Source organism: Cupressus sempervirens, chromosome 3 (genome assembly GCF_028749045.1).
Source record: "Cupressus sempervirens isolate cs-2001-9-10 chromosome 3, ASM2874904v1, whole genome shotgun sequence".
Taxonomy (NCBI): domain Eukaryota; kingdom Viridiplantae; phylum Streptophyta; class Pinopsida; order Cupressales; family Cupressaceae; genus Cupressus; species Cupressus sempervirens.
In genome coordinates this window covers 366,577,860-366,592,715 of record NC_143120.1, presented here as the reverse complement: position 1 = coordinate 366,592,715, position 14,856 = coordinate 366,577,860, and the positions used below count along the sequence as shown (strand labels likewise).

Sequence of the window (14,856 nt, the reverse complement as noted above, 5' to 3'; positions counted from 1 at the left end):
TGCATAGTAATTTAAAATATTTTGACATACATTAAAAAGATAAGTTAGAGATATTGTCTTGCCCATGTCGTGAGTGCTTGTATAGGCTAAGGATGGGAATGGGATTATACCCAATAAGAGGTATGACTAGTTTTCCTTGTCTTCACGAGAGGGCATTCTAGTTCCATGTGAGTCATGTTAACGGTCCAGGGTCCACAATGACTAGTCTAGGGTAACTCAATGCTTGAGGGTTTCAAGCCTAATGAGAGGCAATTCTAGGGCAACTCAAGTAGTTGACCATGTGATGACACTCACTAGTATGTAGTCTAAGGCTCCATCATGTGTTTTTTTAATATTCACCTCCGGTGGTGTACTTATTGATGTTCCTCTTGTTGGATGTTTTTAATGTGGGTTGTTACATATTGGTTGTGTGTCATTTATGGTTGGGGAATATACTTTTATTGATGACAATTAGTGATCTCTAGGTTATTATGCTTTTGACATGTGGCTTTTGATTTGGAGGGGATATTTTTCATTGACTTTATCCTATGATTTGTGTTATTTGATTCATTTGTGGTATCTTTATGTTGACTTGGTATGTGGTGATGTTATTGGATTGAGTGTCCTTTTGATTTTTACTATCTTTCTTCTTCAATAGTTTGTGTATCCTTGAGGTAGAATTGGCCATCATGAATCCTTTCCTAGGATCATTTTATGGTTTGATTATCCGTATGTGGATCATTCATTATCTTCCTTGCACTATGAGAGTGGAAGCCTATCTAGGTGACCACACAGTCGGGGGGTAGTGTTTTCTTACCATTTGGGTCCCCCTCAAATTGTCAATTGTTGAATGTTTGTAGATGCAATTGTACCATTATAATTCTTATTCCTATCTTGGAGACTTCTATTTAGTTGACATATATATTTTATCATGTATCTTGTATTTTGATGTACTTGTACAGATCTATTCTCATATATTGTACATGTACAGTGGATGTTATTGATTAGATGTATTTCATTGTATCAATTATATTTGCATATGAGATAATGTATCTGTTATTTCTTTCTGATCAAGAACATTGTACTTGAAACTTAAACTAATTAATAAAATTCTTAAACTTGACTCAAACATAAAGCAACCCTTGAGGAAATGAAATTAGTATTGTATTTGCATATGTGTAATGGATGTGTATGTGTATTGCATTTCTTTCGTGTAATTACTTTGATATTGTTTAAACATTAAAAAAATGATAAACATTGTAGGATAGTATGTTAATTTATCTTGGATTCCTAAGTCAGTTGTTACAAAGAAAAACAAGATTGAAATAATCAAAAAATTATAAATTAAAAAACTCACACTTAATTTTTATAATTATAATAATGTTTATAATGAATTTATACTAATCATCACATTAAATTAACTTGATTTTTTAATTTAATTATAAAATATTTATTTATTATTATTAGAAGCCAAGATTAATTGTTATTATGTATTTTTATTAATTATTTTTAATTATGAATATTCAGCAATTCAAATCCGAAACTTCCTAGGTAAGAGATTCACAATTTTACTATTGTATTGTAGGCTCTTGTCTTATTTATTATTAACATTTTAGACTACCCGACCAATTATCTATTAAACTATTCCCTATGTTTGAAATTAGATAGTAAAAGAAAATTAAAAACATTATCAAACTTATAATAAGAACGATGGAAATTTCAGTTTATTAAAATATTTGTTCTCCAACCTTGGACACTGAAAATCATAATCGAAGATTACTGTTCAAATTTGTCAAATTTTTAGAAGAGTTTTAAGACAAGAGTTCTGTGTAAATCTAGATAGTTGACACACACAAGTAATAAGATTCATGTACCATGATCCTATATACACAACAGAGATGAGAAATATGCAGTAAAATGGAGCTTAAACCGCCTTAGCCGGCGTAGTATATAGATCTTTCCAGTTCTCCATTCTAAATGAGCTTGAGCTTTTTCGAAAAATCGCCAGCTATCGTTTTGTATGAGTCATTCTTTTAAAATTTTAAGAAATTTGTGGAACTTCTCCACTGTAAACGAGCACGAGCTTTCGCGCGAAATCGCCAGCTATCATTTTGTATGAGTCATTCATTTCCAATTCAAAGAAATCTGTGAAAGCTTACTCTGCAAGTTTGGCATCACATTGGATAGATATGAAGTCAAATTTCTTAATTGCGTTCAAAAGGTTTCTTCGCCTCCAAGATTTCAACTTTATCCTTGATAAAAAATCACGTCACAGGTGAGTCGCCGATCGAAATATTATGCTCTTATCTGAATCAACATTTACATCTGACATTTGACTGTGAATGGCGGCAATTTTATATTTAAATATTTTATGAGGCGGTCAAAGTAAACCCTGGATCTGATGAAGGTAGCAAGCCTGACCAGTGGGACGAATAGCGGATTGCCAAGCTTGCGGCAGTTAATCCAAGAAAGCATCGCGCCACGTAAAGCTCGAAAATTTACTGGAAGTGGAGAAGAGCAGAAGTGAAATTATGGTTTGCATATAATATATTTTGGTTTGTTGGCACTTGAGAATTGAAAATATGCCAGATTTAGTCATAAATTTGGAACTAGCGCCCGAGTGTGGTCGCTTTTCCAAGCCATGATGCAACATTTATTTGGAAATTTGGCAGCAAGATGTCACAGACGGATCATGGAACGACTGTAAAGATGATCTTGTCCTCGAATTTGGTGCAAATTTGGGACTAGGTTTGGATCTTTAGGGCGATAAAGGGATCAGGATGTAAAATAAATTAGGGTGTCAAGGGTTTTAAAGAAGATGGAGCGAACGCAAGAGTGTTCACATGTGCCAACAATGGCGGAGGCGCCACGTATGAGGGCGCGCCGTTTCGCCAACAAATCCAGACAAAACGGTGAAGTTGCCGTTAAACGCCACCATTGAAATCCTTACGGATGGCACCAAATTTCTCCTCACCTGGCGCGCTGAGCTCTTCTCGATTCTCGCAGACTCTTTTTTTAATGTTACTTTTACTTTTCTCAAACATGTCGGCCGATTTCATCTCCGGTTAACTCACTTCCGCTCAGTTGATGGGGGACCCCGTGAAATGACCGGTTTCGAATTGTCCTTTTTGCCTGCTTTTCGCCCATCGAAACCCGGGCCCGTGCGGTAACTCCCGCCTTGTTCAGGTGGAGTGACGGAGACACTGTTACATTCCCTTTTCCGGGCGTATATATAGTGTGTACGTGTCTTTCTCGGGGAGTATATACATTGTGTATATGTTGTGGTTAGGTAATGGGTTTGAAAGTCTACGGCAAGTATACGAGTCTCGGGGGATTGTCCAGTCAAAAGTGGAGACGATTTGCAGATGGCACCGCGGCATCTGGGTAACTGCTCAATTTATTAAGTGCAGAATCAAAACACACTTATTTTTTACTCTCAAGCAGGAAAAAACCACCATTCCCCGAGAGACCTGTGAATAGTAGTATATACACACAGTGTACTGTGTATATATGCTGAAAATCGACAGTGTATTGTGTATATATATATGTTGTAGGTCGACAGGTTTTACCCCACCACCACGGCATCTATATAAACAAGGAATAGGCTATAGGGGTTTCATTTTGTGACTTGCAGAGGAAGCTCTCCATTATCATTTGCAATTACCCTTTTGAGCTTTCTGTTTTCTCCGAGAAATCTATGGTCTTGTGCGTATAATCGAGTGGCATGGCGTGAGGAGACTTTGCGGGTGGGGATTTTCGGTGGTGACAAGGGGACAAAAGAGCGGTCGATATATGAGAAAATGGGGCCGGTTCATGCTTGAACAGGAGCTTTCAATACGAGATTTCATATTTATATATGTATTTGTTGCGTCCTAAAAGCCCAGGTGAATATTCAAGTTGATTTTTAATGTGGGTTTTCTTTGGTTTTATTTTAAATGCGTTGGTCTTGGTATTGGTATTGGTATTGGTGGTATTGTATTATGAGGACTGGTGATGTTTTTTCTTCTTAATAACCCCTGTTATTCTGCAGGAGACATGGACAGTGGCAGCGTTCAAAATGTTGGTGAAGTAGTGAAAGCAGAAGCGAATGGAATCATTGAAGGACAAGATGCAAACGGAGGCATTGAAATGAAAGTAGAGGTTGAAGAAATGGTGAGAGATTTGAACGATGAGAGTCCAGAGGAATGCAATGAAATGATTGGCATGAATTCTGAGGATGCTGATTTTTTGGGTAAGGCGGAGGATTTGATTCCTCCAAGCCCAGGAGGTGCCGAATGGACGGACTACGAATGCACATCTGCTGATGATCTGCTTGATGCTGCAAGGATTTTTGACTGTGTTAATCTCCCCGCCTTGGGAGAGTTGCAATACAATCTTGAGCCTCCTCCTCCTGCTCCTCAACATACATCTCCACCTGTAGCTGCATCTGTACCTCCGGCTTCTTCATCTTTGGGCTCATCTACTTCCTCTTCTTCTGCTTCTGTATCTTCTCCTTCTTCATCCTCTTGGCTTAATATGAAAAGCGAGGAAGCCATTGACAGACATTGCCATTCTGCATCAACACCTTCCATAGACCAAGATTCTGCCACCTCTACATCCTATCAGAACTTCATGGTTATGCCGTTTCAGCAGCCCACAGAAACTCAAGAGAACAACATGAGTAAAGATTATTCCTACTCAGATCTAGGCCATGCAGAAAAAATCGATGTTTTAGAGGAGCTACAGAACTTGGATTTGCTGGACGGATCCGATATGTGGGATCCCTTTTCTGCAGGGGCCCTGGATGGATTCGCCCCGGCAGATAACAATATTCCATCCGAAGAGTTACCCATGGTGTTTTTCGAGTGGTTGAAGTCCAACAGGGACTCCATATCTCCTGAGGACCTGAGAAGCATAAAGCTCAAAAGATCCACCATTGAACTCGCAGCAAAGCAATTGGGTGGTGGCAAAAAAGCCATGCTGCATCTCCTCAAGCTCATCCTCGCATGGGTGCAGAACAATCACCTGCAGAGAAAGAGAAAGCTGTCTCAGCAGCACCATAAGTTCAATGGATGCAGGCCATCGTATTTCGTTGATCAGTACAATCAATGCTACAATGGCGGCGGTGTAATGGATCAGGGGTTCGAACCACAGAACTGCTACGTCCAAGTTGGTATGCCGACAGACCCATCTATGTTTGCTGCACTGAACAATAACACCTTCAATCCTCCTCCAGCTCCTCCTATGGACCCAATTCATCATCCTGCAAAATACAGGAGGGTTCCCGTTGAAGGATGCGGTGGTTTTAACAGCTCCAATGAATGCCAACCCATGTTCCACGGTTTCGATGGCGGCGTTCCATGGAACAACATGAATTGCATGCTTCCTTATGAAAACTACCGTTTTCCACCTCCTACATCACAGTCCCAGCTAGATTACATGAATTACCGCTCTAGTGCTCCTGCAGTCTCAACAAAAGAGGCCCGAAAGAACAGAATGGCTCGTCAGAGGCGTTCTATGGCTCACCACCATCATCACCACCACCAAAACCGCCATTGGCCTCCCTCTACATCGCCACTCTCACGCCAATCTTCTGAGCAAGTCAATATCAACATCATGCAATACCAACAGCAACGCCAAACATATCTGCAAACAGATCGGCGTCAGGCTAATGTAAATGCAATTCACTCCTTCTGACCTTATATTTAAATTTGGCTGCACCGATGAATAGTCTTAATGTGTCTACATAGGTCGTGATCTATGGAGGTTGGCATGCAGGGTTGGAAAGCAGAGAAGAACTTGAAGTTTTTGTTGCAGAAAGTTCTCAAGCAGAGCGACGTGGGCAACTTGGGAAGGATCGTGCTCCCTAAGGTCTAATACAATGGTTTATTAAAAGATGCACAGTTTCGTGATAGATTAGATTAGGGCTAGGGCCGATGCTCATGATTTTGTTTTTTTTCTTGTTCTTCTCTATAATGTGCGTAGAAGGAAGCAGAAACGCACCTTCCTGAGCTGGAGGCAAGAGATGGAATCTCCATTGCAATGGAAGACATTGTAACGTCTCGCGTATGGAATATGCGTTACAGGTGAATTTGATTGCACTTCGATCTTACGCTCATTGCCTACTTTCTTTGTTATACGTTAATATACTGTGACTGCAAGAAGAATCTGTAACGTGTACTATTTGTTACATCTTTTAGCAGATTTTGGCCCAACAATAAGAGCAGGATGTATCTGCTGGAAAATACTGGTATGAAATCCCTAAACATGCCTAAAGGTTTTCTTTTTCTCGAGAGTTAATAATAAAGCAAAGCTAGCCCTTCTGCAAATCTACATTTTGGTCATTTAAATTTGCAAATGAAAATGCTGGCATTTTGAAGTGTGAGCTGCAATTTGCTCAGTGATGTTAATGGCGTCGTTAAGCTCTCTATGGGCATAAAATTGCATATAGTCGATAATGGTCAAATTGTAGTTATCTAAATCAAAACTTTCGCATGGATAAGAAACGGTGATCTTGTTTTTTCTTCAAGCTGAAATGTTGGTTTTTTTTTATCAGATTAAAATTTGGTAACGATAGATAACATGATACTATGGTTAAGTTTAGAATAGCTCTCTTTTTTTAGTGATTGATCTTGCAGTATTCTGGCTTGTGTAATATCATGTCTGTAAATAAGTGATAATGGTGGCTTTTGATTCACCTAAGACGAAATTTGCAACTGCGTGATAATAATGCTCCTATGTCTAGTTGAATTTATACTTCCGATGTGTGATTTTCAATAGTGGTATTTTGGTTTGTTTGAGCTGAACATTGCATATACATGACAAGGCTGGCATTGCAATCAGTCATATGTATGAGTTGTGAATTGTTAAGAGTTCAGATTTTCATAGTGATGGTAATGCTGAACTTTTGCTAGCTCGCATATAATGATTTGAATAAATACATAAATAGATTGTTTCAAGTAAAGATTATAGTCATACAGCTTTGTTCCCAACTAGAATTTGCAGAAGGTTGACAATTTGTGGCATTTTCGTTTTCTTTGAATTTAAATTTGCATGAGTATTATAATGGTGGATTGCACGTTGTTCAAAGCTAAGTCTTTGCAAGTGGATTATAATGGTTCCATGAAGATTTTTCTGAAGTTCAATTTTATATTGATAAAGGTGGTGGCTGTGGATAATAGTACTGTTCATTAAACTTAGAATGAATGATAATGGTTGCATTGTGGGTACAGGTGATTTTGTCAGATCAAATGGCCTGCAGGAGGGGGACTTCATCGTATTATACTCTGATACCAAAACTGGAAAATATGTAGATCTTCCTCAATCTTATCAACTGGACATTTCTTTCAATTCTTCAAATAGACTAGTGCTGCTTTTAAATGAATTGGAACATTTGTTCGTCTCAAATTAGGCAAATGATCGTATATGACTTGTGTTCTATGAATGCAACAGATGATCCGTGGTGTAAAAGTGCCCAGATCAGACACATCTGCTGCTGCAGCAACAAAGTACACAAACGGTTCAGATGGAGGAGATGCTAAACAGTTTATAAAAATGGGAAAAAGTTATCTGGCTTCCACAAGTCAGTCTGTTGCAGTAACTTTTGCAGATTCCATGGCTGACGCATCCTCTTCATCCGTATCTGATGCAACTGTCCACTCCTGCCCTGATCCAGATCCATTTCTAAGAGACATGGTCACTCATTCCTTCCCAACAAAACCCACCAATGCTTCACAAAATGATCATCCTCCATCCGCCTCCACCAATTTAGAGAGCCTCTCTAGTCTTGAAAGCGGAGACCTCACCATTGAAGAAATTCTAGACTTGGTGGACTCGCCAGATTTGGTAGCTGAACCAGCCAAAAGTGGCAGTAATTCTGATGGCATTGTAGAAAGCAAGGATTAATTACTAGTCACTGGAAACAAAGTTTTCTTCAGTAGATTTGCACGAGTTCATCCTCTACAGACATGGATAACCTTAAAAAGCACTTAAATTTCAAGTAGGAAACTACTATCCTAAGTTTGTTCGCGATTATTTGGAGAGCTTTTAGCATTGTTTACTCGCTGGGTTTGTTTTTGTAGATGTTGTGCAGACTAGTGGGTCAGATCGACTCACTATCTATTTTCTTTGTTTCTCAATTCTCCACCATGGAGATTTGTAATTTGTATCGTGATTTTAAGACAATTTCTGACGCTCCATGAAATTTGATATTCGTGTGTCCTTTGTGGCCATTGATTTTCTCCTCTGCCAGTTCTCTAATGAGTGATTTTCATTGAATACCGAATTGCACTACAAGTTTGTGAAACGTAATCATGGCAGAAATTTAGTTCGAGCGCACGAGATCTTAAAAGTAAACTTGCAATTATAATACTCGTGCTGAGGAGATGAATCCTCCGGGACTCTAGCAATTTACAAGCACTGAAGTGAATACACGTCTTACCTATTTCAACTAGGTTTCTCAATTGCTACAGCACCTAGAATTTGTCATCATTAATTATCTGTTGATGAACGAACCACGATAGGTTTAACAGATTCTCTTTAGCAGAAAAGCAAAATTGCATATGCAATTTCTAAGATCTTAAGACTAAAGAGTAGAATATATCTTGTGCATTTGAATTACTCTCGCGTATATGAAGCTCAGCTTATCATCTTATAATACACTTGGACAAAACTGTGCGAGGATTTTAACTTTTGTGTTTGTTGGTTTGCATTAAATTTCCACAGCCCACGTAGTATTTTTTTATGTTTTTTTCTGGAGCTTGGAATCAATTAGACCTGCTTTTGCACCAATATTTTGAATCAGAGTCAACGATCAATGTATATGTATTTTGAATAAATTTAATGGTCGATCAACCGCAATATTCATTTATTACATAATTAGTGATCATGAACTGTGTTGTGAATTTCGAAAATTGGAAAAATGTGTCCTACAGAAAAGGTGCTCTACACCAACAAATATAGACAGTGAGAACGTACTGGAATAAATGATAATCTATTTGCTTTTAAACATGACTTGAATTGTATTTTCTTGTTCATTGATATCAAATTATGATTCTACTGACATGAAAGACCAGAAGCTGCACCTTGGAAACTACCACGACGAATCCTTCATTAAATCTTTGGTCCTTTTCAGCTGATATGTTTCCAATTTGGTGATGATTCGTACATGGAATTGTAAACTTAATGAACGTAAAACATTTTGACCACATTTGTTCTACAAAAGTTATGAACGTAAAACATTTTGCATGGGATTGTAAACCGAATAGTTTGGCTTGAAATGCTGAGAAGAAGAAAATCCACGTCACTGCATTATATAATGAGGACGTAAAAACTTGATTAGGAGGAGAAGTGATACGATTATGATGAGGTGGACACGAGTAGAGTAAGAGAGAGGACACATCGCAAAGAATCACTGCAAAAATATCAGTGAAAGAAGAAGAGAGAAGGATGTGGCCGTTGTATCGGAAGCATCTTATACGCGAAATGAAAGCACAGCTTTTATGTATGTACACAAAAGTTAGGCGAAGCTTGCGGAGAATATGCGCAGTGTGGCTCCACCTTAATCCTTGGGATCTTGTGCCCTCTTCCACAGACACTATATATCATCTTTTACCACCCGTTTTCACCACCATTTCTTTTCTTCCTCTCTTTTCTCGATTTTCCCTCGGTTCCCTTCATTCCCACAAATGCAAACACACCGTTTCACCACTCAATCTTACTAGTTGATGTGTCGTAACTTTTTAATATATGACTAAGGTTTTAATTTCCTATTATAAATATATTTTTGTTTCCTCGGTCCTTACTAATGTTCAATAAACTTTATTTAGTTTTTACCAAATTATTAAATATTTTATATACTCTTCTTTTCCTCTTTACTACCAAAGACTAATCTAATTTATATGTTTTGATTCTTTACTAATATGCCCTAGCTGTCGTCTTTCGCATCAATGATCAATTAATTATTTTTTACCTTGAATTTTTTTTTTAATAATATATGCTACCTGCCTCCTTTTCCATCAATGATCGAGACAGCTTTATTCATTTTTTGTTTATAATTGTTTTGATAATATAATAATATACCGTTTCTCCTTCCCTACGAATGATTTCTCCTTCCCTACAAACGATTAGGACATTTGCGATCCCTTTAATAGTTTAATTAGTTGCCTTTTTTCCTTACCATACCATTGATCAATGTGTGTGCGCGGTAATTTTAGTAATATATTCTAATTGAGGGTTAGGGGCATCCATTCAAATTGGTTTGGGGTTTGGAGCACTCTTCGTTTAGGGGCATCCATTCAAATTGGTTTGGGGTTTAGAGCACTTGAAAGCACTAGAAAAATTTTGTCATGAAGTTACTTCAAGTTAACACTAGCAAAACCAAAATTATGATCTTCTCGCTGAAGAAGAATAGGGGCATACAAGACGAGTATCTATTTGAAAATAGCCCCCTTGAGATTGTGGAAGAGTACAAATACTTGGGCATCAATTTTCATAACAAACTTAATTGGGATACTTGTAAATCAAAAAGGATCCAAGGGGGCTGGAAGGCATTATACTATTTACAAAACAAGTGCAGGAACGTAAAATTATGGGATTGTACGACCATGAAAACTCTTTTTGGTTTGTTGGTCACTCCGGTTATTCTATACAGATGTGAAGTGTGAGGCGGTAGTATGTCCGAACAAAAATAGTGACAAGTAGAAAGAATTCAAAAACACTTCATCACATGTAATCTTAAAGTCAAAACCACAATTCCGTATGAGATCCTTTTGGCGGAGGTGGGTTCCTTTTCATTAGAAGCCATCGCATTGGTCCGGATGCTAAGCTATTTAAAGAAAACCCAAGTTCTAGAAACACATCGTTGGCCCAACTTGGTCATAGAGGAAAAACTTGTGAGGCGAAAAAGCACATGGATGAAGCAAAATGATAAATGGATGCAAAATGGGATATCAACATCCAACCTTGCCCAGATAACATTAAAGAAATAAAGAAGTTTGTCAATGAAAAATTCTGCAATATTCTATGGACAAGACGCATAGGGCGGAAAAAAATTTATTACATTAAAGAATTTAATCCCACTTCTAGTCATGATGAAAAGGCCTATATAAGAGCACCTTTAACTAGAAAGCAAAAATGTTGATGGCACAACTTAGAACTAGTTCACATCAGCTGCGACGTGAAACTAGTAGATGGCAAGTTCCAAAGGAAGAGTGGGTAGACAGAACATGTTTATTCTGTAATATGGGAACAGTTGAGACAGAGCAGCACTTTGTCAAGGAGTGCCTGGCTTACAATGACATCAGATCTAGTTATACAAAAATACTGCAGAACAAGGACTTCAACTATTTATTCGAGGAAGATCAAGTGAAGAGAACAGTGGATTTGATTATCAAACTTCAAAGAAGGAGAGACAAGTTAACCAAAACTTTGCAACTGACTAGTTCCACTCCTGACTCGGGAGGGTGATTGCATGGGTCCCATAGACTACTTTAGTCTCATGGACGTCATTAAAATCTATCATATCATATCATATCCTTCTCCTTTTTAGATGTTGGGGGCTTTGTACTTTGTTGGACTCTTTGTGAACCTTTCAACTTCATCAATTGATTAAAAAATTATTTAATATAATATGATTTCTTTCTTTACCTATAAATGATCAATACATTTCAAATTTTTAACTTATCTTATATGTCAAAATACATTTATACTATATTTGTAGTGGTTTAATAATATATTTTGATTCACTAGTTTGTCGCCAATATTATTAAACCTTATATAATTGGTATTTTCCAATGTCTTATTAATTATTATATTTTATATAAAAAAACAAATTAAGGTGAGAACCTCTTGCTAAGATTGAGTGGGTTTATTTCAATTTCACCACTAGACTTAGACTAAGGATTCATTGACTACTTTATGATTTTTCAATTTCATTAATATATTCTATTAAAGCTTATCTAAGTTATGAGTTTTATAATTTATTCTTAAATATATGCTACTTTTCTCTTTACATTCTTCAATTTATGCATTGAAATTCCTTAATAGTATGCCCTAGTTATATGCTACTTTTCTCTTTATATTCTTCAATTTATGCATTTAAATTCCTTAATAGTATGCCCTAGTTGTCTTCATTGGCAACAATGATCAATGAATTATTTTATACCTTAAATGTTTTGTTACAATGATCAATGAATTATTTTATACCTTATAAGTTTTGTTAATATATGTTGGTTTTCTCCTTTTCAACAAGTGATGGAGACATCTTTATTAATTTTTAATTTTTTAATTTTTTAAGAACATAGTACACCATTTTTCTATGGTTTATTAGAATTTCCTTATTTTTTCACACATAATATATTCTAATTAATTTACTCACTTTTCAAGTAAGCAATAGAGTTTTATTTTTATTTTTATTTTTATTTTTAATAAGATGATGTGCTTTTTTCTTTAGCTGAAAATGATTAATATATCTTAGTTATTTAGCTTATATTATATGTTGAAATTCCTATATAATATATTTAGAGTCTCTTAATAATATATTTTGATTTCTTCATTTCACACCAATATTACTACACTTTGTATAATTTATATTTTTTGATTTCTTATTATTAAATCTTATAGTTTATTTCTTAATTAAATATACTATACAAATTATATATCTAAATTGTAATTGATTTTATTGATTTTATTAAGAATTTAAAAGCACAGACATGTTGATGTTTTTTAAACTAATTTTTCTCATAGAGAAAAGAAATTAACTATATTATATAAAAATCTATTGTATTTTTAAGTGTAATAAGGTAATGTATTTAGATTTTTTTATTTTCTCTAAAATATCTTTCTACTCTCATTAATATTCTTTTCATTTTATTCTTGATCTTGTAACGTGTTACAACTTGAATAGTGTATGTTTTATTTAGTTGATATTAAAATTAGTGAATGGTATTGAAATTTATTAGACTGTTTATTTTAAAATTTAGGTTAAGAATAGTTTAAATTTTATTTATTTATAAGAAAATTGATTTAATTGAAAATTGAAAATTACATTAAGATTTTGAGTTAAAGAGATGTGTGTATGTGTATGTGTGTGCGTATGTGTGTATATATGTCTATGTTTATATAAATATATGTGGGTCTGTATATCTTACTATTTGTTATACAATCTTATTTGGTAATATTTAATTTATTTATATTCTTATGCATAATATATAAGTTGAAGTTGTGAAATAGATAAATTTTATGTTCATAGTTTATGTACTCACTCTCTCTATATATATAATCATTTTAATTAGCCTATATGTTCTCATACAATTATTAAATTGAAATTATAAAAGTATATTATTTTTAAAAATAAAAAATCCTCTTAGCTCATTTATATGTTCTCCTACCCACTTTTTACATTGTAATTCCATAACTATGTATTGTACTATATCATTATCTGATTTATTCATTAGATATTATTTTTAATCAATATTTAAATTTTTTTAGACCAAGAAGTAATAAACTCAATCCCTTCTTTACTTGTAATAATCTTGTTTTACTTGCAATTTTTTTAATATTTGTTGAATTCATATTTCTATCAAAACATATTAATAATCAATTATAAATATAAAGCATCTATTAGCTCTAAAATTAAGGAATATGATGTATTTTTTTCTTTTATAATTAATATGGACATGATTTCTCTTATTATATGTTTTAAAAAAAATTGTTGTACAACAGGTATGGTGCAGGTTCCAACTGCCTACGATCTTAAGTCAAGACTATAGATATGTGAAAATTATATATTGATTTTTTTTAATAAAAGAAATATTATTTCTCACATTGATAGTTAATATAAATCTTAAATGATAAATAAAAATTACAAAATCAATTTCTTTATATAACTTTTATACAATTTATATTTGTCATATACACTGTTGATATAATTTCTAATTATTAAATTAAAACTTGTTGAATTGAATCAATATATTCTCAAGCTCCAATTATAATTCTTTCGCAAACTAGACAGATATCGTGTTTGTTGTTATTACACCGTTTAGGGATGAAAGGCTGCCAAACAAATACATCTGAAGAGTCTTGAAAAGCTGTGAAGAAGAAAGAGTTTTGTTTGTGTGAGACTGAGAAATGATGTTCTCCGAGGCAGCAGAGTAATGTTGGTGTTTATTTGGGCCGAAGGGGAGACGAATCGTCGTGTAGGTAGGCTGCATGAGCTGTCGCTTTCAAGCGGTTGGAATAAATGAGGTAACCCAGTTTTAAATTAGTATTTTTGCGCCGCACGATTGGTGGAATGGAAGTGAAGAGTAGGCATCGTCCTTCATACATTTATGATGGGACTTTGTTACCACAACTGGTATCTTTCTCTCCTGCCTTGTTTGTTTCTTCCCAAGGACTCGTTTTGTTTTCTTATTATTATTTATTGTTGTTGACGTACAATATCAGTCGTTTCCAATTCTGGGTCTTCCTCATTTGATACCCCTGCCATTTTTGGCACTGTCTTGTTAGTCCAAGTCAAAATCAAATTTATTATCATGTTTAAGGTTGTCTAGGTTATTTTAACTAACATAAATATTTTTAGAAGTAATTTGTCAAGCTGATGGTTCATGCAAGTGTTAATTTTGTTTTTTAATATTAATTTGAAAAAATTGGCGATAAAAGAAAGGGAAAATTTAGCAGGAAATTAAATTTATGAAGAGGTGTCGTATTTTTTTAATGATAAAATAAATCAGCAATTGTACTTTTTTGTATGCCATGTGATGTGCTGATAGCAGTTTTAATTTTGAGGTAAGTGATATTTGATAAGGAATTGATCCATTTAGTTATTAGTTTAGACAACTTGGCTGTAATATAATCTCTAACCAAACATAAGAAGAAAAAAGATTTTCTTAGTGGTATAAA

At 34.9% G+C, this 14,856-nt stretch overlaps 1 protein-coding gene across 2 annotated transcripts; it reads left to right on the top strand.

Annotated features, from left to right (window-relative positions):
• The first annotated feature begins 3,237 nt into the window (after positions 1–3,237).
• ABI3 (AP2/B3-like transcriptional factor family protein) lies at positions 3,238–8,200 on the top strand. 2 transcript variants are annotated; one of them, XM_089819827.1, is made up of 7 exons: positions 3,238–3,863; positions 4,010–5,631; positions 5,737–5,829; positions 5,944–6,044; positions 6,159–6,208; positions 7,191–7,267; positions 7,411–8,200. In XM_089819827.1, the coding sequence occupies exons 1-7, from the start codon at positions 3,836–3,838 to the stop codon at positions 7,861–7,863; spliced, it is 2,424 nt and encodes an 807-aa protein (XP_089675953.1). In that variant the 5' UTR covers positions 3,238–3,835; the 3' UTR covers positions 7,864–8,200. The 2 variants fall into 2 exon arrangements, with proteins under 2 accessions (XP_089675953.1, XP_089675954.1); XM_089819828.1 differs by having other exon boundaries at positions 3,331–3,863; positions 6,162–6,208.
• Positions 8,201–14,856: the final 6,656 nt, after the last annotated feature.